The sequence below is a fragment of the Taudactylus pleione genome, unplaced genomic scaffold (assembly GCF_031769625.1).
Source record: "Taudactylus pleione unplaced genomic scaffold, aTauple2 ptg000086l, whole genome shotgun sequence".
NCBI lineage: Eukaryota > Metazoa > Chordata > Amphibia > Anura > Myobatrachidae > Taudactylus > Taudactylus pleione.
The window spans coordinates 28206527-28230239 of NW_028284488.1; the positions used below are offsets into that span (position 1 = coordinate 28206527).

The 23713-nt window shown below is 38.7% G+C and overlaps 1 protein-coding gene across 4 annotated transcripts in view; it reads left to right on the forward strand.

Annotated features, from left to right (window-relative positions):
* The window catches only part of CACNA2D1 (calcium voltage-gated channel auxiliary subunit alpha2delta 1), a 901795-nt gene that overhangs the window by 586037 nt on the left and 292045 nt on the right, over nucleotides 1-23713 (forward strand). For all 4 annotated transcript variants that reach the window (XM_088468929.1, XM_088468931.1, XM_088468930.1 and 1 more), the window contains exons 8-10: nucleotides 4845-4914; nucleotides 15414-15464; nucleotides 21031-21130. In XM_088468929.1, the coding sequence (XP_088325055.1) occupies nucleotides 4845-4914; nucleotides 15414-15464; nucleotides 21031-21130 (221 nt within the window). The remainder of the gene's footprint in view (nucleotides 1-4844; nucleotides 4915-15413; nucleotides 15465-21030; nucleotides 21131-23713) is intronic.

Below are 23713 nucleotides of genomic sequence, written 5' to 3' on the forward strand. Positions count from 1 at the left end.
TATATATATATATATATATAGTCCAAAGGGATTCGGCACTCTGGGTTTGGAAAAAATTGGGGGGTGCCTTCCTAAGAGTAATTATAACACAGGACTTCTCCTATGGTGGTGGTTTGCTAGCATCACACTGTTAAAGAAAAGGAGGCGGCACTCACAACGGTACAGATCAAAAGGTGTTTAAATAAGAGCAAAAACATGGGTACAGATAGAGGTCGACGTTTCAAGGCTCTAAAGCCTTTTCATCAGGACTGTACCTGCCAACAGAGTGTAGGAAAGGTCACGAAAGAATAAAGAAATTCAGGCACATGAAATGAAAAAGAATAAATCTAAATATAGTGTCTATACATAAGCTGCTCCTAAAAGGTAGTACCTGTAAACACACCTATAACCAGCCAGAAAATGTAAATCTGGATAACGTCACTAGATAAATGTTGGATAATAAACATAATGGTGTAGTATAACTGTGACTGAATCCAGACAAAGAGCGCTAAATATACAATTTATTACATAATGCATAAAAGACAAAAATATAAAATATCTAAAAATCACACACAATACAAAACAATAACATACAGACTGGTTCAATGTAATTATAAAAAGGCACAACAGATAACCCCTGCAGAAGGTATCTCTGGTGTCTTATATTGAATGTAGCACTGTTCCAATGTAATTATCGGCCTCCAAACAAATAGTTAATACAAATCGCCTATTGTTTCAAGACTCCTTAACACATATATATGCAGGTTTATATCAATCCCCGCTCCAATTGACCAGAGATGGTCTCCACTTTTATTTTAACTCAGAGTCACACACTGACGTAATCTCACCAAAATGAGTATTTTGGGCTGGTATGCTCAATTAGCACCGCATGGAGAAGCACTGGTATGTTGAATACATTTAAAAGTCTTTTGAACGCTGGTTCATCAATAAGGAGCCCTTATTGATGAACCAGCGTTCAAAAGACTGACTTGAAACAATGGGCGATTTGTATTAACTATTTGTTTGGAGGCCGATAATTACATTCGAATAGTGCTACATTCAATATAAGACACCAGAGATACCTTCTGCAGGGGTTATCTGTTGTGCCTTTTTATAATTACATTGAACCAGTCTGTATGTTATTGTTTTGTATTGTGTGTGATTTTTAGATATTTTATATTTTTGTCTTTTATGCATTATGTAATAAATTGTATATTTAGCGCTCTTTGTCTGGATTCAGTCACAGTTATACTACACCATTAGGTTTATTATCCAACATTTATCTAGTGACGTTATCCAGATTTACATTTTCTGTGTAAGAAAGGTGCTTACCTTTAATGAAAGGGTGCTGAAATCAGATGGTCTCAGCGCAGTGTGTTCCAGCAGCACGGCCAGCTGGGACATCCGGCGGAAATGGAGAGCACCAAGCTCATCTCCTAGCAACCAGGATGCCCGGCGGGACGCGCCACTGGAGGCTGAGTGATGTGTAGTGTGAGTGATATCTGTGGATGAGTGCAAACATAAGAAAAAGGTGTTGAAAGTGGATTGAGGTGCTGTGCTAAGGATGTGAGTGTGAAAGAGTGTGTGATGTAAAGAAAAGAAAGAAGAACCGTGTGAAGTGTTCTAAATCATATAGCAAGCACTAAAGTGATTACTGTAAATATTAAAAGACATAGCAACAGTCATGGAGATAAAGTAGCACAAAACAGGAAACAAACCATAAATGCTGTACATACAGATTGGTCTGAAAATAAAGATCAAAGGCATCAGAAGAGCGTTATGCAAATCTCACAAATTCATGAACAAACAGGCTATCAGGATGGTCGCCATACAGCATCCTATCAAGTATAGGGAGATCTAGATGGGAAGGAGAAAGGGAACAAAAGGAAAGGGATGATAAAGGAGAAGGAAAAAGAGAGCAAAGAGGAACCCGAAAGAGGGGAACTACAGGGAATGTAAAGGAGGGGGGAGGAGGGAGAGAGACTGATAGAGGCTAACAAAGAGAGGGAGGACAACAAGTAGAAAAACAACAGGAAAGAATGGTGTTCAGGGGGAAGGGAAAAAGAGAAAGGGGGGAAAAGAGAAGAAGGGGCGCTGAGGCAGGGTGAGGGGGAAAGGGGGGCAGGGGGGGGAAATAAGGTGAGGAATAGAATAAAAGTAAAGGAAGAAAACAGTGGAAATAAAACCAAACGAGGGAATTGGAGCATGGGGCAGTAGAATATGGTCAAATGCAAAGGTTTATATAGACTATATGGTAAAGAAAGGTAATATATAAGAAGATGTAAGACGACAGATGTGCTACAGATATAGCACGAAAAATTGATACCAAGAAATTTTTACCCAAAAAAATTCTACAAAAAAAATGTATCTACAGAAAAATGTATCTACAAAAGAAATGTATCTACAGAAAAATGTATCTACAAAAGAAATGTATCTACAGAAAAATGTTCCATGAAAATTTCTCATTAACGCCTATAGGACTGATGGTATCTAGCTTATGGATCCATTTGGCCTCACGTTGACTTAATTTCTTGGCATGGTCTCCTCCGCGGATGTCAATAGTGATATGATCCACAATTTTATATTTCAAACTGGAAAGTTGATGATTGGCTTGTTTGAAATGCCGAGCAACAGGTTGGTCCATCTCTTTACCATTCAGGGCAGCCCGGATGGTTGACCTGTGTAGGGCCATGCATTCACAGAATGTACGTGTGGTCTGACCCACGTAATACATACCGCAGGGGCAGATGATGATGTAAACAACAAATGGCGACATACAGGTCAAAACATGACTGATGGTAAATTTTCTTCCGGTATGGGGGGTGTTTGAAGTAGTGTCCACTTTCCATGTAGTTACACGTTGTGCAGGAGGTGCATTTGTAGCACCCAGGTTTCTTTTTTTGTATAAAGGGAACTCGACCCGTTGGTTGTGACGTCACGTTAGATTTGACTAAAATGTCCTTCAAGCAAGCCAATCATCAACTTTCCAGTTTGAAATGTACAAAATCTTACCCTAAATGGACAAATCATATATTATTATTATTATTATTATTATTATCCTTTATTTATATGGCGCCACAAAGGTTCCGCAGCGCCTTACACAGTACATAAATGAGCACACAAGAAAAACAGTTAATAGTAATACAAAACAATGCAGGACAAGGACAAGGTTATAAACTCAGCTGCAAAACACAAGCAGCAGGACATGAGCAACCAGGTGGTAGGTGCCATTGTAGGGAGTTAGGAGTAAATTATACTATAAGTAGGGGGAGGAGAAGCACGTGAGGATGAGGGCCCTGCTCGTGAGAGCTTACATTCTAAAGGGGAAGGGCAGACAGACAGGGGCGACACAGAGGGGTAGATAGTGAAGAAGGAGCATGGAGCAGTGGGTTAGGATATGTGCTGCGGAATGTGTGTGTATAAGACGACCTGATGTTATGTAAAAATTAAGTCCTTCATACATCTATCTCTATGATAGAAAATAGATTGTTTGTGTTATTTACATGAGAGATGTACAAAGTAAAGTAGAAGCACTTTAATTTGTGTGTTACATTTTAGCATCTATATACAGCCTGACAAGAAATGCAGCTATTATGGGACTGTCCCGCCATCCTAATACAGTAGTGACTACTTTAGTTCCAGCTGCTGGGTGCTATGCCATGCTCCTGTGAGTGGGTGCATCTCACATGCTAAATATAAAAACATAAAGGTGCAACAATCCCCGCGGTTATGCAGTATATTGCTTTTAGGACTGCCACTGATGTCAGAAGCATGGTGGCACCCACCAATGACACAGGGTCGGCTCCAGGAGTGTGTCCCTAGCAGCAGTACACATCAAACACCTGTAAATGCTACAGGCAGTCACGTGAAACAAACCATTGTCCACATGTCGGCAACTGGCAATGCAGTCAAATACATAAACAAAGACGACACTAGACTATACATACACACATCAGTCAATAATACATAATGACACAGAAAATGTAATAAAACAAACTGCATAAATGGTGTCTAGGCAGATTACCAAATGCTCTATTAACATAATATGCGTAAGAGCCAAAGAACAAATGGAATGACAAAAATGTTGCACATATATACTTTATAATATAATAAACACAAACATGGGAAGCTCCCCCTTGTACTGTGCAAAAGAGGCAGATAGTGCTAACACATTCTGGAAATGCAATCTTATACAGAGAGTTTATACTTAGACAATATGCGGGCATATCTATTAAGAAATGACAAACAGACACACACAGTAGAATTTTGGAACTTAAATGAATTCCCTCTCACATGCATTGAGTTAATAATTTTCCAGCATATCCATAATATTTTAAAAAGTATAATGTAATGTAAGCTCTTGCCAAGTTGCCAGCATGGCCCTCTGCCCTCTTGTGCTTCTCCTTTATTTTCATCTACTTCATACTCCCCACTAGGGCACCTAACACTTGGTTGCTTATGCTCTGTTGCTTATTTGGGTGTTATGGTCACCAATGTAGCAATGTGTATTATCCATATCCTTGTCCTGTATTCTATTGTATTGTTCTGTAAGTCACTTATTTGTTTATGTAATTTGTAAGGCGCTGCGGAACACTTGTGGAGCCAAATAAATAAACATACTTCATTTCTTTCTAACATAAGCAGGTTAATATTGATACACCGATAAATTATGAAATGACTACAAATATTGAACTTATATCGCTAGCCTGAAAAAAAGTACATGATAAATATATATTGAATACGATAGTTATTGATAAATGGCAACAAACTTAGTTATTCCTCAATTCCAGTATTGTTGCACTTTTTATATTGTAAATTAAATAAAATGATTGTTTAAAAAAAATAATAATTATTATTCTGTTTAGCTTCACCGTGGGTGGATAAAAGCAGAACTCCAAATAAAATTGATCTTTATGATGTCAGAAGAAGACCGTGGTGAGTTTATTCTGTTTATTTTATACAATATTGTGTTACATTCAGTCAGAGGTGTTAGATAAATGCTATAAATATGTCTATAAAAAATCTTTACACTGCAAATAAGGGATGACTAAACATGGCTCATTGGTTTTCTCTGCTTCATTATTCCTAATTATGAAAAGGACACTATAATATTGCTTACAAATTACAGTATAATGAAATGTGGGTGTTGGAGTGGTCTATTAGAATTGTTTAGTTATCTGCTGCACGTTGGGTTGTTTATATGCATGACCCATAACATGTATTGTATCATTTAATTAGAAATAGTAACCCTAAACTGCATAAATAGTATTATCCTAGAATGGAAATAATAAGAGCAGTGGTGAAATTTGGGCTTTGGTCTGAGCACCTTATTAAGTGGCTTACATTATTATTCAATAGTCTTTTTTTTCCCCTCATAGAGCCTTTGTAATTGTTTACAAAGACTCTATGCAAACTGCAAACAGCTTATTTGTGAATAAACAAGAGCAATGCTTAAAGTACAAATAACGTATTTAACGCAAAAAAATAATTTTCTACAAAGCCGCGCCAAGGCGTTCCATGCCTCCTGCCACGCAGTACATAGCATAGCCTGCATAAGTACAGCAGTCATTTGCCATGTGTATACAGTATATTGTATTTAATATGCATCTAAAGGTTCGTACACACTGGGTGATCAGGAAAGACAGTATGATTGCGACATCATAATCGTACCATCGTTCCTGATCACTTGTAGTGTCTGCACTGAACGATCAGTCGTTCAGTGCAGGCACAGTCCATCATTCATGAACATGCCAATCTGTCGGCATGGACAATGTCGGAAATGACCAGTGGGAGCGCGCATCGCTGGTCGTTTCTGACATAAAAGTGCACGATTTGTGCACGATAACTGAGCGATTGCACGATTACGATGTCGTAATCATGCAATCGCTCAGTAATATCGCCCAGTGTGTACGCACCTTTACTATACACTATGTCACAATACTTGTGACATTTATCGAACTATTGTACTGTAGTAGGAGACAGTAGGTTGACTTCCTGTACAAGTGAATTAACCTTTAACAGCGAACAAGTAGAATTTGTCACTTTGAATGCATCCCACTACACAGAATCATAATAAATATGTCTACTACAGACTTTCATTTTATCAACATTGGCACCAATTTATAATGGCCATGTACTCAGCGACTGTGCCCACACACTGTCATCTCTATTGCTTCCTCATGTTCATACTATATTAGCCTGCTTAGATTAACCATGGAGCCAGCCCTATGCAGATTGTAGCAGAATAAGTACATACGCAGGGCCGTAGCTAGGGTAGTGCGGCCGATGCCATGGCACAGGGCACCACAGGTCAGGGGGCACTGTTTGGGCCTGTCAAATTTCTGTTTATTATCATTCTCACTTGTAGCTTCCTCTTATTTCATCCACAGCATCTCCTGGCCTCTCCTTTCTCTATCCTGCCCCTTCCCCATGAAGCCATGGCCCTTTTTTGGGTGCATTATGTCCCCTTTGAAAAATTGAGGGGGGCGCCAATGCTCTTTCTGGCACAGGGCACCAAAAAGTCTAGTTACGGCTCTGTACATACGTATGATACATTTGTTGCAATAATAATCCATAATGGACACATGACACATAAAGGCCACTATTTGTGGTATAATACAGGAGGTTTTATAAAGTGTGTTTGGGAGTAAGGTGCATAGACTCTGCACCTTACATGGGATTTACTGTATGTTTGTTGCAAAGAATATCTGTAGTGGATACAATACAATTTACAAGTTGCACTCCATACGGTCCTAGTTCAATGTACGAGTACTCTATTGGCTTTATTACATTAGTGCATAAAATGCACGGGTATTACTGTATGAATTGTATTGTTGTATGTTGCACTTTATAAGCTGCCCTTCATACAGTAGTTCAGGGGAGATGCATGCAAAGTCCACACAAGTACAGAAAATATGAAATACATGGGACAGGTGGGAGGAACTAGTCATCAATTCTTTACTGGCTTTGTTTTGTTTTTCTTGCAACACATACTGTATATATACTGTACAGTATATAGTACTGGTCAATCCTGACAATAACCTCACAACGAATCACATGCTTTGTTGCGGAATAATTATAGTTAAATGAGGACACATCTGTACCACCACATTTCATTTATCGCATCATGAATTTTTTATATTTATTTTTATTTAATTTATTTTATTATTATCTCATACTTCTGTATGTACCTTCTTTCAACGCTTCCAACACAATCGCTCTCTATACACGTATATATACTGTATATATATGCCATAATCAACAATAGAGCTGCTATAAGCGAAGTACAGTCTATATAATCCTACATATTGTACATTTAAATGTGTTTGTATTGTGATGGGTGACATCAGTGGCTGTGTGGAGGTCACATAGTTACCCATTTATCCATGAGCCTCGTCTGGTTTCCATGGAGGTCCCCAGGCATGGGTGGCTGGAAGTTGGGAATACCGCTGATCATCCTGAACGTTTGCCTCTGCAGCTGGAGTGGTGCATAGTATAAAGGGGTTGGGTACGGGATGCCAGCACTTGGGATCCTGGCGGTCAAAATCTCGACACCGGCATACCAACTGGGTTAGGATACCGACACCTGTCGGTAGGTATCCTTCCCCTACCCCTCCCTCCCCGCACTCTTAACCTAACCCTCCCCCTCAGTGCCTAACCCTCCCCCTAGTGCCTAACCACTAACCCTCTCTGTCCCCCCACTACTTACCTTCAGAATCCCGGCGCCGTGATTCTGGCAAGTGTCAGGATTCCAGCTCTGGTATTCTAAGCGCACCACTAATCCTTACTGAAATCCTTACTGAAATGACAGGAGTGTCTAGCCTCATCTTTTTTGCAAGTCCCGGAGTGCCGCCACATAGTATCCCTAACCTCTCCCCAGGGGTGCCTGACGCTAACCCCCCCGTCCCATAGCCTAACCCTCCCAGGTGGGTGCCTAACTCTAAGTACCCCCGCAGTCCCTAAATCTAACCCTCCCCCCTTCGCGGCTAACAGCTCCCGATGCCCGGCTTACCTACGTTCGGTATGCCGGACATCAGGATTTCGGCATGGGGCTAATGATAGACGTTGGTATTTATCAAGTTCAGTTTGCATTTTGTAAACATGAGTCTGTAATAAACACAGGAAGTTGGTTTATTGTTAAACACATTTGGAAATGTATATCTAAGAACTTCTTACCTGTATTTAATTGCATTTTCAATGTGCTGATATTGAAATGGAGGAAATATTCATAAAAATGCACAATTTAATCCAAAATAATATTTAAAAATATGTATCATCTACTGCAATTAATTTTATATTTCATAGTCATTTACATGCACTTAACTTATGGTAGAAAATCAGAATTTAAAGCCAAGTGTGTTTTTAGCCTATAGTATAGGGATCGTCTTTATTTTATGTGTCATGTTTTTGTTTCACATTTTTAAAATATATTCTTTTAATGGCATTGTTGTGAGAAAAGGACATAAACCTACAAAGTGGTTGCATGGTAAAATATATTTGCAGATAGTCTGCTAAATCTGCTGATTATTCCTAAACACACCCTATATATCACAGTGACTTTTAAAATGACTGCACCTTATCAATAAATAGAACACGATTATTGTTTTTGTTTGTTTGTATTTTTTATTATTTTACTTTCCATTTGAACAAACTGTCATGCAGGACATAATCTGATTAAATAGAACAAGAAAATAATTAAATCAATATGGTTTTTGTTTGTTTACTACCCCAACCCCCACCAACAGGTCATTGATAGCATTTTAGTAGTTTCAGCAATAGGGTGACATGTCAATTAACGAACAATGTTTCATACCCAGCTATGTCCTTGAAATTCTTTTATAATGCTCTGTATTATGAGATTCTAAATAGATGTGGAAGGTTGGAGTGGGAAGCAAAATACATCATGTTCTCTACTTTTGTATTGTGAAATATCTAGGGCACTTTAGCCTTAATATAACAGGATACCATTCATGTACCCATACAAAAGAGTTTTAATGTATTGCTAAAAACATCCTTCTCATACATCTAATTGATATTCCAGATGTCCCCTGATACATTGTACTATAATACATACAATATCTGCAATTAGAACAAGGGGTACCATAAGTGAATTCATGAAAAATGTGGTAAACACATTTGTAAAAGAAAATAAAACTATCCTACACATCCATTTGCCTTGTAGAGAAACTACTAATCCTTCTGATTGAGTTATGTAATGGAACGGCAAACCACAAACACTCCTTATCTCGTACAAATTACCTAAATAGTGCTGCGACCTTGCAACCAAAGAGTTTTTTTAAGGCTAAAAAGTGGAATGTTAAGTCAATTCCCTGACCTGAATCCAATTGAGCATGCATTTCACTTGATGAAGACAAAACTGAAGGGAAAATGCCCCAAGAACAAGCAGGAACTGAAGACATTTGCAGTAGAGGCCTGGCAGAGCATCACCAGGGATGAAACCCAGCGTCTGGTGATGTCTATGCGTTCCAGACTTCAGGCTGTAATTGCCTGCAAAGGATTTGCAACAAAGTATTAAAAAGTGAAAGTTAGATTTAGGATTGTTTCGTTTGTCCCATTACTTTTGGCCCCTTAAAAAGTGGGAGGCACATATAGAAACCGTTGTAATTCCTACACCGTTCACCTGATTTGGATGTAATTACCCTCAAAATAAATCCTAAAGTCTGCAGTTAAAGCACATCTTGTTTGTTTCATTTCAAAGCCATTGTGGTGGTGAATAGAGGCCAAACTATGAAAATTCTGTCAATGTCCCAATATTTATGCACCTGACTGTATATATATATATATATATATATATATATATATACACACACTGTATATATAGATATTACACTCATGGCCATACGGCCAACAGCAGGGGTGCACTCATCTTATGTGTGCGTAATCCATAGGTATCAGTACTCATAATATCCAATAGGTAAAATCAGAGAGACGCTCAGAAGCAGTAGAAATATATTTAATCCATTGTAAGATAAATATAGCAAGCAAACACAGTACAAACTGTGTGACATTTCGATCCCCTCTGGGATCTTAATCATACCACAATAAATTGAATAGTTGCAACTTTACAATGTATTAATTATATGTCTACTGCTTTTGGGAAAAAAGAGAGAGAAAGAAAGAATAAAGTAAAAATACACTGTCACTTATCACTCATAACTGACTATCACTGAATCTCAGGGCCCGGGACGGGTGTACCCTTTGTTCACCCCTGTCGACGGGCCTGCTTATGCCCCATGACAGCGTAGAGATGTGGCTTGATGGCGTTAGTAGTACATTTTAAAGTTACATTACATATTGATCCACAAATTAATAATGTAGTAAACATGGCTTAAAAGTGCCCTCTGCCGCTCCCTTTGTGCATGACACCATGATATCGCACATAGGGGGCATGGCTGCCAGCACTTGGAAGTGCAGCAGTGAAGACGCTTCTGCAGCAATACTGGCTGCAGGGTGCCGTTCCACGCACCCTCCTAGCCAGAAACAAGGCTCATGGGGCAATAGTGATGTCGCCCACAGATTTGCAAGCACGCTCGCATACCTCTAGTTATGGCCCTGGTAATAAATGTCAAATACACAAGAGAAAATAATGTACATTTTCAGTATGCAATGCAATTCCATACAAAAATAACTGTAAACTACAGATATAAAGTGTTGCAAGATCAGGTTAGAGTTGCTGTCTCCCGAGGTAAATGGCGGCACCTTGCATGCAGCAGCAAATTAGTACCACACTAGTCCAGGGCCTTGATACAAGTACCCACAGCTAGTTTTATATCTGAGAGTGCATAATAAACAAAATATAAAAAAAAAATCCTAGCCTGTCCAGCTCTAACATATAATTCCCTCTCTAAAGGTGTAAGGACCTAGATTCCAACTCACAAAGCACCATTTACATAGCACAGCACTTAAAATCTTAAGGTGAGTAGTGTCATCAGATTTCTGCGTCTAAAGTGCACATCAGCAGTTGAAATTCATCACCAACTTGTCAAGGTGTACAGTGATAATGTCATGTCATGGAAACAGGTTTGGGTTTGGTGTACTGCCTTTCATAATGGCAGGACAGATATTCCTGTAATGAGCAGCAATCCGGCCGGCCAAACACGTTCGCATTGAAGGTCTGATTCAGCAGGACAGATGCATGAAGCACCCATGTTTGATCGCCTATAACAATACGCTGCAGAAACGCAGAAATCTAATCACACTACGCACCTCATAGTTTGACCATGTTTTAGGCAGCCCCGCTATCTTACAAAAGACATTGGGACAGTATGACTGATATGAGGTGCAGTATAATAAAGGCTGTGAGGGTAAGCCGTGGTCTACCTGCTCTTGCCTGGTGGGAAATTAGAAGGGTTGTTACCTTACAAACACACACACACACACATACACGCAATAAACAAAATATAAAAAGAAATCCTAGCCTGTCAAGCTCTAACATACAATTCCCTCTCTAAATGTGTAAGGACCTAGGGGCCTGATTCAGACCCGCTCGTTAGATGCAGTCGCATGCAGCCGTCAGCTGCTAAAGTATGCAAATCCCACAATCACACAGCAAGACATTAGCATGCCCACTATGTCTTGCCGTGCGATCGCGGTGTGTATTTAGATGCCCACCGTCATAAGACTCCCACTTTCCCTTAGTAATACACTTCATCTCCAGAAAGTGTATTCAATAATCGGTAACATCGAGTAACATCGGACCCATACGCAGCACTTGTGGCTGACCATACCCTACCGCATGCACTGCGACTGCAGCAGTGTGTAAATCAGCCATGTGACATGTATTATGACACTGTGTCTTAGTTATACACACCCCTGAAATGGCATTAAGACTCACAGACACGTGGAAAGGAACCACTCTAAATTAGAGTCTAATGGTTTCATAGATTCATCAGCTGTTTTTCCTTTAATGAAAAAAAAACAGAAGTTTACTCTGACAGAGCTTTGCTTAATTTTCTAGCTTGTTTCGAAATAAAGAAACAAGTATAATTTATATTACTAAAAACAAAAGCAATTCATTTTTCGATGCACCGATATTATTACCTCTCAAAAAAATGACAGAAATTTTGTGGTTTGAGAAAATTACATTCCAAGAGTATTTTTTTTTCTCTTGAAAGTAATACATTTCTATACAATTCTATTGTTTTTGAAATGCTTTCTCTCCAGGCCCCCCACATCAGGTCCGCCAAGAGCCGTGGCGGGCCCCGGTAATAGGGGGCGTGGCCTAATTGCGGGAGGCGTGGCCATGCCCCCTTGCTGACAGAGCCCCCGCAGCTCGGCGCAAATCCGGTTTTTTAGTGACCCAGGGCTGGTTGTGCAAAATAGGGGGCAAATGATGTAGGGGTCCCCTGTATTTAAGCACAACCAGCACTGGGTTATGCAGAACCAGGCCTGGTTGCCAAAATACTGGGGACAAATGATGTAGAGGTCCCCCGTATTTTGCGCAACCAGCACTGGGCTCTGCTCTGGTCCTGGTTCTGGAAATACAGGGGGAAAAAATTTGTAGGGTCCCCCTGTATTTACCAGAACCAGCACCGGACTTTTTCTAGCGGGGGCTAATGCCAAAGCCAGGGGAGCCCATGCACTGGGTCCCCCAGCCGATACATTACCCCTGATCGCTAGTCAGCCCAGGCTGGGGATCCCTGTGGAGCTGGGGACCCCGAAATAAAGGATTCCCCCTCTCCAGGACAACCTTGGAGAACCACAAGTACCAGCATGCTGGGTATTATGGGCCCGCTGGTACCTGTTGTTCCACAGCAAAATAAATATTAAAATAAACACAGGACACACACCGTTGACAGTAAAATTGTATTAAAACATACATGTACTCACACATGCACACACAGTATCTCACATACTCATCTATGCATCCTTGTAGCCCATCAGTCCTCTTCTCCATGTAGAAAATCCATAGGGTACCTGTAAAATAAATATCCATACTCATCTACTCCTATGCATAGATTGGGTCCTCTTTGGTCCAAAGTAGGCAATCCCCGGGCTCAAAAAAACAAAAAAAGCAAATATGCAAGCCCCCAGACACAGTACCGTCCTCTACGGATGGTACTTCCTGAATGAGAGCTTAGCAGCAGGATTATGCTATGGAAGCCCCGCTGCTGAGTGCTCATTGGCTGAAAGGGGTGAGCCTTCCACCTTTCGGCAAATGAATGGTTCCCACCATTGAAGTCAATGGTGAGAACCGCGAAAGTAATCTAACGTTACCTTTGCAGTTCTCACCATCAAATGCACCACCTTCACACTATCAACCCGGCACCCTCTGGCCAGGGGTGCCAGGTATATCCCTGGGCTATCAGCCTAGGCCTGGGGTGCCCTGGAGCAGGGGACCCCTTTATTGGGTTGAATAGTGGTCAGGGTTAATGCTTTGGCCAGGGGACCCGGTGAAAGGGCCCCCATGGCTGTGGCATTAGCCCCCCACTAGAAAATATAGTTTGGTGATTGTTCTGGATAATACAGGTGCACCCTATACATTTTTCCCCCTGTATTTCCAGAACCAGGACCGGCTAAAAGCCTGGTGCTGGTTGTGCGTAATACAGGGGACCCCTACGTCGTTGGTCCCCTGTATTTTGCACAACCAGCACTGGGTCAAAGCCGGAGCTGATTGCTCTTTTGGGGGGGGCATGCCATTATTTAAAAAAAAATTTCACCGGCTGTATTATTTTTTTTTAAACACAGCAGCACAGACGGATCTCACTGATCCTGTCCGTGCTTCTGTGTCAGTTACATACAGATGCATGTACCATGGATTTCCCTGATCCCTGCTATATGCTGTCTGCCATCACATCGTTCATCTTGCACACACCCGGAACGATGTGTGCCAAATTGTGAAAGATAGGTCAATATGTTTATGTAGGTTCAATTGATCAGCGATGACGATCAACGACTGCGGGAGCACACATCGGCATCGTTATCATGTCCACACACGGCAGTTTTTAAACGATTTGCCATTCCAACCGGTCAAAAACGGCCAAATTGTTTAAAAAAATGTACCGTGTGTGGGGTCCTTCAGATTGTTAAATGATGTCCACATACATATTTTTTTATATTTCTGATGTGTCTAAAGTGCATATAAACTGCCCAAAAGGAAAATATGATTATTCCACAGTTAATGAAGTTGACTTTTTAAGTGAAAATAATTAGGTATATACACTAATTTGCTGTTGATCCTTCTGTAGTCAAGCCAGTGTTTCCAAGTTTGGTTGAAAAGGAGATATTCAAAGAAAATCAAAGATGAAATGTGATAATAAGAAGCGAACAATTAATTGTATGAACTGTTTTTTGTATGTACAATGGACTGAATGAAAGATTTAAAATCACCATCCCACATACATTTCAAACCATCTATATACCAGCCACAATATACCAGATTTTCCCCACATTTATCAAGCCAAATGTACTTTAAAAAAACAACAGCTATTATTAATTGCAATTAACAAAAATACTATTTATTGGTAGATACATATATAATCTTGAAAGTATCATCTGTACTGTATGCAATTAACTTTTATCCCCAATTGAATTTATACTATATAATTCTTGTAAACTGTTCTTTTGGATGGATATTTCAACCAGGGAGAAAGGAGGAATTATTTTAATTGTTGCACTACCTGCTTTAAGTGCTTTATTAAATTTATTAAACAGCTTCCTAAATTATAGTTAGTGAAACTATTAATAATACAGTATGCTCCTCATGGGGCATTTATTGTTTTTATTTCAATTTAGCAAAGCATAAGAACTTTAAAATAAGGTTATAATGTATTGTTTGGGATATATGTGAATTATTTTCATATATGTTCTACTTGTATTAAAAAAAAAGTTTTTTGCACTTAAAGTGTATCTAGTGATACATTGTGATAAAATATCACATTTAATGATTATATTTGAATTTATGTGTTTATTGTAATAAAATATATTTTACTTAAAATGTATTATTATTAGTATTCTAATTCTATCTATATTAAAATTTACTGTTTTAGCCTTGGTATACTTGAATACATAATAAATGTAAAGTACAATGTTAGCAAATAGCAACTCATATCTTAGTTATAATTGTATATATTATAATGTTGATTCTTTTATTTCAACTGAAAAAAGAAGATAATATAATGTTCTGAAAACTTGCAGATACATTTTTCTTGAACTCTATGTGACTGCACTCCACTTATACTCAGACTTCTTGTTGATTAACCTTCATGGCCCATGATGAATTCAATAAAATCTTAGATTACACTTCATGATACTTTTTCAATTTCTAATATAGAAAAATGTTTGGTATAATATGTATTAACAAACTGATCAATAAAACATAATAATTATACTATACAATAGTGTATTTTATAACTGTAATAATAATTATATTATTGTGAAATGCTCAATAATTTTTTTTCTTATCCGTCTTTTAGGTATATACAAGGAGCTGCATCTCCAAAAGACATGCTTATCCTAGTGGATGTGTATGTATGATAATAATTTATTAATGTTTGTGGTTGTATTTATTGGAGGGATGGTTTAAAATAAATTATTAACTGAGGACTTAAAAAAACTTGCAGGCGTTTTATATGGTAGGGCAAATCTTTACTGCTGTTATAGGGACAAATATAAGCACTGATAAGGTACCTCTCAAGTCTAAATACGAGCACCTCTGGTCACATTTGTATAGTTATATGCAGTGTACTTTAGTGTGAAATTATTTTAAAATGCATACAGTAATTGCAGTTGTATTCTTGAATTGTAGTAAGCCCAACAGTATTTAATATTTGAACCATACCTAAAATATTGACTGTGCTTAAGTAAACCTTTTAACAGTAAGGTATACTTCATAGCTGTAGCAATTACCCATTTTATTTATAATTCAACAACATTTCTCTCAGCACATAACAGCAGGAAAATTAAGCAACCCTACATATTAATAACTTGGGACAAAAGATGAAAGGTCTGTGCTCGATAGTGTTTATCATGGAAAGCAGTTATATGAACAACACAATTGTTTGTACTAAAGTAGGAGTAGGTAACCTGTGGCATCCCAGTTGCTATGGAACTAAACATCTCAGCATGCACTGCCACCGTTTTAACTTGATCTAAGAGCAAAGCTATAGCAGGGCATTCAGGGCTGTGTAGTTCCACAGCAGCTGGAGTACCACATGTTGCCTGTCCGTGTTCTAAAGCATGAACCAACCATGTATACTTGTTTAGGGATGCAAAACGAGTTAGCTGATCACCTGGAATGAAAATGTTTTCAGTAGCAAATGTCACTCGATAAGGTATGGGATTACAGGAAAGAGAATAGAAAAGTGTATGAGAGACATTATGCAGAGCAGGCATTCTCCACTCCAGTACCACCAACAGGTTGTGTTTTGGAGAGTTCTTTAATCATGCACAGGTGAGTTAATCTATGTTGCTGTGTCAGTAATTATCCCACCTGCTTCCACAGACAGAATCATAAAAACATGACCTGTTGGGACTACTTGAGCCTTGAGAACTACTGATGTAGATGGAACTCAGATAAAAAAGAGGTGGAACTTAGATAAAATAGAGGTGGAACGCAGATACAATAGAAGTGTAGCTCAGATAAAATAGAGTTGGAACTTAGATAAAATAGAGGTGGAACTCAGATAAAATAGAATTGGATTCCAGATAAAATAGAGGTGGAACTTAAGATAAAATAGAAGTGGAGACTTCTGGTTCCGGGTCCGATGAAGTGAGAGGCTCCGTTGTGCAGGCTACTCTCTTATACTGGCTGACTAACCTTTACAAGGTTATACACAGCCTCCCGGTACCCGCCGACCGCAGCTGTTGCCCTCCCTCTGCCCAGCATGGACTACTACTTGTCCAAAGTGCCCACAGCTAAAGCGTTTCAGCCCATCAAGAGAAACACCGTGCTGCACCCAACATGGTACCGGGTAATGAAGTGAAAGCTTCAACCCCAGCCTCAAAGAAAGCAGTGGCGGTATGCCATTTCCCGGATGCCCCATCTACATATGGAGATATAGTTGAGGCCAATAAAACCACCAAAGGTTACTTGCTTACATAAGCTGTGACAGACATAACACAGCAGCTGCAGCAACTTCCACAGAGGGTCACAGAAAGAGAGCAAAGGCTAAATTCCTCTATGCATGAAGTAGCTACTCTCAAAACTACAGTACAAGAGCTACACACTATTTAGAAAAACGGTCATGCAGAAATAATATATGCCTTGTCAGCTTACCTGAAACAGTCAAGAGGTCTTCCCTAGCACATTTTGTCTGCAGCACTTTACCTGCTTTGTTGAACATAGAAGAGGAATGTCTGGACTTGGTTATAGAAAGGGTGCATAGAATCGGCCCTACTCCACTGCCCTCCTCATCTCGCCCGAGAGTTATGCTATTTAGGTTCCTTAACTACATACATAATGTAGCTGTTTGGTTGGCTTCTAGGAAGATTTAACAAATCGTCTGGGAAGGTCATAGATTATACATATTCCAAGATTATTCTGTGGAATTAACCCAAGCCAGAAAAGCCTTTTCTCCAATTTGAACGCTGTTTGTCAAGGATGGAGGCAAATTTGGTCTACTCTACCCCGCACATCTTCGCCTATACATTGGATTATCATACAAGGACTTTACTAAACTGGCCTATACTGCAGCATTTCTGAAAGAAGAATCATGTGCCAGAGAAGCTGATATCTCAGACCCTCCTCAGACAATTCCCTGATTGGCTATTTACTGATTCTCCTATCCTCGGGGATCATCCTGACATCATAGAATGTTTCACCTACTTGACCAATCCTTCATACTGTACCTCTCAATCTGTGAGAACATCTTTTTCTGTTGTCTTAGTTAATATCTCGCAAAGTTTATACTTTTCAGGTTATTATACATTGACATATTTCTACTTCTGCTCTGTTATTTACATATATATGATGTTAATAATTTCTATTATTGAATGCTCATTGCTATATTTGCCTTATCTACTTCACTACCTTCCTCCTTCATTATGGCCATAATTTCGGCAAAGGAGCTGGGTCACCTTTATTATTACCTTCTTGGTGTTTTTGGCTATGTTCTGTTCGGAGGCCTATTCCGGATATTTATTATGCTAAGTTTGTTATGGTACCTTGAAAATTTTTCCTGGAAGTCCTGTTTTACCATACATTGGTTGTTGTTTTGTTCTGTACTGGTGCTCAAATTGTTAACCTATGTCCCTACTTGGGTCTTTGTCTGGTCCCAGTTCTTCCCTCATGTGTCTTCTCCCTTCCCCTCCCTTCCATTATGCTATTTCATTTTATTACTTTTTGTCAGAGCTGAATCCCGGCCATCTAGAGATCATCTATTCTTTCTTACTCCCGATAACACATGATATGGGTTAAATTTGGGTCTTGGAATATGAGAGGCATACATTCTCCATCTAAATGGCATGAAATCCTCCTATACCTAAATAAACAAAATATAGATACAACTTTTTTACTAGAAACACACTTTGGGGCATATTCAATTAGATGCGAAAAGTCCCGTACTTTTCACATGCCGGACTTTTCGCCGACATCGCTGGTTTTCCATGCAAAACAGTATCACGAGCGTCCCTGCTTATACTCGTATTCAATTAGAAATTGGCGAAAACGGCACCCGGCGACATGCAAACAGGTGAAAAGTGCTGTCAGATTTGGGGAAATCAGCCTGACACCCCTCAAAAGATGCAGTAACATTGGGGATCATGGTAGATGCCCCCGAATAGCCCCCTGCTGAAGCTATTTGGCATAAAAAAAAAATCTGAAAGCCGGGATACTCTGCATATATCTCCCCCTCCCCTTTCACTTTCCCTTCTTGTTTCCCTTTCTCTCCACCTCCTTTCTAACAATTATGTAACTATATGGTTAATAGCACCGCTAGACATAATTGTCTTCATTTGCTTTAATCAATCTCTGCACCATTGGATTGATATTTCTTTACAGTCCATTGCCATTATTACTAGCTGAACTTGTCCACATTTGTATTTTTTCTTAGGATAATACTGATGCTATTATACTTTAATTGCCCTTTTTCACCCAGTCTAATTGTACAGCTTGTACATGTCTCACTTAACGTCATTTCTATATGCTTATGACATGTAAAAACCCAATAAAATAAATTTTAAAAACATAGATGTGGAACTCAGATAAAATAAAAATGTAACTCAGATAAAATAAAGGTGTAACTCAGATAAAATAAAGTTGTAAGTAAGATAAAATAGAGGTGGAACTCAGATACAATAGAAGTGGAACTCATAAAATAGAGGTGGAACGTAGATAAAATAAAAGTGTAACTCAGATAAAATAAAGGTGTAACTCAGATAAAATAAAGGGATAACTCAGATAAAATAGAGGTGTAACTCAGATAAAATAGAGGTGTAACTCAGATAAAATAAAGTGGAAATCAGATACAATAGAAGTGGAACTCCTAAAATAGAGGTGTAACTCAGATAAAATAGAATTGGATTCCAGATAAAATAGAGGTAGAACTCAGATAAGATAGAGGTGTAACTCAGATAAAATAGAGGTTTAACTCATATAAACTAAAGGTGTAACTCAGATAAAATAGAGGTGTAACGCAGATAAAATAGAGGTGTAACTCAGATAAAATAAAGGTGTAACTCAGATAAAATAGAAGTGTAACTCAGATAAAATAGGTGGAACTCATAAAATAGAGGTTTAACTCAGATAAAATAGAATTGGATTCCAGATAAAATAGAGGTTGAACTCAGATAAAATAGAAGTGGACCATAAAATAGACGTGGACATAAGTTAAACTAAAAGTGGAACTCAGAAAAATTTGTTGTGGATCTTACAAAATATAGATCTGGAACTCAAAGACTGACAATATATTCTTGGAGGACATTAAATAAATTTTTTTTAAATGAAAGCCTGTGTTACCAAAGTAGTGCCAGAACAGCAGTTCTGTGTGTTCCAGCTCAAATTCAGCCCTGTGGGTAACAAACATTTCGATGGGAAGATCAAAAGGGGGAGTTAAAGAAGAGTGCTAAAGATCAGTCATTTTATTATTTGTTTACATCTCACATACTAAGTTAAAGTATTCCCATCAGAGTAACATTTTCTTTGCTCTCTGCATATACAGTTGTGCCCTCTATCAAAGACGCCTTCATGGCTATTCAGCTCAGTAAGTTGCAGAACTGATCTCGATTTTAGTTTTATGTGTGCCTTTACTAAACAAAATATACATTATATACATATATATATATATATATACGTCTATGCACGTGTGTATATGTGTATATATATATATATATACATACACACGTGCATAGACGTATATATTATTTTATTACATTTTATTTATATATATATATTTGTGTGTGTGTATTCTAAGATTATAATATGAAAATATAAATTAACATTTTTATATCTGTATCATTTTTGCATTTGTATTGTAGACACAAAACCGCTATTAGTTATAACTATTTTTTAACAATACATCTACATTCACTAAACAAACAACACTCAAAAGTATAAAATAAAACCCAGCCCAACCTCATGTTTTGCAGGCTTATTATTGATCATATTCCCCTGATTTTTAGCATTTATTTAGAGTTATATATTCTGAGTGAAATGTGAGAGATTCAGTCTATTAAAATCATCTCTTGGTTTCCACTGAGGACTCTTTGTTAGGTTGATGTCAGGGGGAAAAGCATCAAGTCTGATGTGTCTAGTAGATTGCTTTGTACTAAAAAAATCTATTCTCTAGTTTGTCGCTTTGATGGAATAGATTGCATCTGATGTTTTAAATGGATTGAAATACTTTTATATTACTGAAATGTGTTTCATCAGCATTTTCAATCCCTCCTATTTGAGCTTTGCCCTGAAGCAGACAAGCTGCCATTTAGAGCTTTTAAAATGCCTATTACCCAAAGTAGGCAGGAATGGACATACATGGAGAACCTAGAATAACTTTCCAATTAATTTCATTGACACAAGACCTAAAACTTGATTAGGATATTTCATACAGATTTATTTGTGTAACCCCTTTCTCATCCTCATGTCTCTTTGTAAAGGAGCGGGAGTGTCAGTGGGCTGACCCTGAAGTTGATAAGAACATCAGTGTCTGAGATGCTGGAAACTCTTTCAGATGATGATTTTGTGAATGTTGCTGCTGTGAGTATCTCTGCATTAATAATTATTTCATACACATTTCCCATGTGTTATTTAATTGTACCGGTTAATTCCTAACTATTCCAATGACACATTCTTCCAAAAACTGCTCAGAAATTGTATTTTTTTTGTTCATGATTAAATTAGGTTAAAAACATCTAAGTTATCCAACCCAACTGTATTAAAAAAAAAATTATATATATATATATATATATATATATATATATACACATAACATTAATATATATTTTTAACATATCGGATTATCGATGATCAGACCATTGAGACATCAGAATTTAGCATTTTCGTGGTGGCTGTTCCTCTGAGAAGCCAGCAGGTATACTCTGGGGGCTGAGGGCTGCTGTATTTACATTTCCCCAATGGCTGCAGAGAATTCAGCAGTGACTGGCAGCCTGGCAGACATTGGGGAAAGGTGCAGTGATGTAGAGGGGCCAGGAGGTCCCTCTGCCATTGGTGGCAACTGGAAGATCTTTCGGTAGCTGCTCAGTGTGCTTTTCTGACTGGTCGCATTGTGTGCAACCATGCCAACTAACGCACAACCTGACATGCTTGCAAACGATGCAGTCACGTCAGGCAAGTTGATAACGGTCCACACATGAGAAAGCAAAAACACATTTTTACAAGAATACAAATTATTTTGAATAATTAATTTTACTTTGAGTACATATTTGAGACCTTATACTGAGTAAATATTGTAATATAGTTCTTCAGTTTAAATGTCCCCCAAAATGTTTTACTGTGGTGTTAACTCTGGTAATATTTCGATGTACATAGAGTGAAGATCATACAGTAATTATGACATTTGAAATGTTTTATGGCACATTTTGCTTTATTAGTGCCAACTGTCTTAACATTTATTGACATCAAAAGTAAGTTACTGTACAGTACATATTCACCAATCTGTAAGAAAAAGTAGAACCAATTTTCGCACTATAGTAATAAAGTAGTGGAACTATATATTTTTTAATAAAATATTTTCAATGGTTGCCAACACTGTCTCCCAGGATTGTACTATTGATTACGTTAGTAGTGTGTACTACCCCATGTGTCACTATGCAAATAAATTTATACAGTACATACACTACATTCCAATATGGATTTTTTATTTGTCCTATATTTAATATATAATATAGGGGTTAATTCAGAGATGTACGCTAACCCAATGGTTAGCGCACATCACCGATTGTAATCATTCTGCCCCGTCGCATATGCAGTACGGGTCTGCGATCCCGCACACAGAGCAGCAGCAGACTGTCAATGATTGATAGTCTGCAGCTGTTTCTGGGCGAGCAGGGGGCAGCAACGGCGAAAATGGGGGTGTGTTGCCGCCATTGGGCGGGAGGGAAGAGACCAGGATCTCCTTCGGCTCATGGAGATTTCCTGGACTCTTTTGAGCAACAGCTATCACCGGCTTGAGTGACCCCATGGTCACTCAGCTGGAAGAGGATCACACAGATGTTCTGATGCTGCGTTTATGGACGCAGCTCGGAACAGTAATGCATGCAGGAGGCGTGATACCTCCTGCTGCATTACCATTATACTGCTATCACAGCTGCTACCATGGTAGCAGCTGCAATACCAATAGCGTCGGAGCCTGAATCACCTCCATAGTGCATTTTCTAAACTCCAATACAACCAACAGTGTCTATAGTATCTTTTAGAATGTGAGCTTTCACGAGCAGGGCCCTGTTCCCTCATGTGCTTCTCCTTTTCTTACTCATACTATCATCTACTCCTAACTCCATGATAGGGCACCTAACACTTGGTTGCTTACACCCTGCTCCTTGTTGAGTGTTATGATCTGTATTGCAGCAATGTTTATAAACCATGTCCTTGTCCTGCATTGTTTCGTACCGTAAGTCACTGTTTTCTTGTTCGATCACTTGTTCATGTACTTTCTAAGCAGAACCCTTGTGGTGCCATATAAATAAAGGATAATAGATGTACTCTAGAGTTCAAACTCAACAGCTTTCATTATTTCCTATAACAGCACTGGTGTTGGTTTGCCATAGTTTCAGTTGCATGATTTTCTTTCAGTCTGTGAAACAATCAATGCTGTATAAATGTGAAATAAACTATATCTAGTAATTGAATCTGCACTGTGAACTGTAAAATGTAAGTAGCAAATTCATAATGCAGTATTCCACTAAACATAGTGCTGCGTTTGCATACTGTAATGCACACAGTCTACACCGGACAGCTAATAACATGCTAATCTCACCTCTATCCACTCTCCATCCAACATTCCATTTATCTTTCTTAGTTTACCCTCCATCTGTTCCCCCCTCCCCTTTAGTATGTAAGCTCTTACAGGCAGGGCCCTCTACCCTTTTGTTCTTCCCTTGCACTGTCACATGTGCCTCGCTGCCTTGCCTCTGCCCCTTCAGCGACTCTGACTCTGTTTAGTCACTGATTCATTATGTACAGGATCACTAAGCCCTGAATTAATCCGCCACTGCTTACTCCTTGTAGCTTCAGCAAGTTCCCTATCTATACCCCTGCCAATCTGTCTAACCCAATTTGTGGTGTCATTTTAATGTTTTGTATTTATGGCATAAGTCTTAT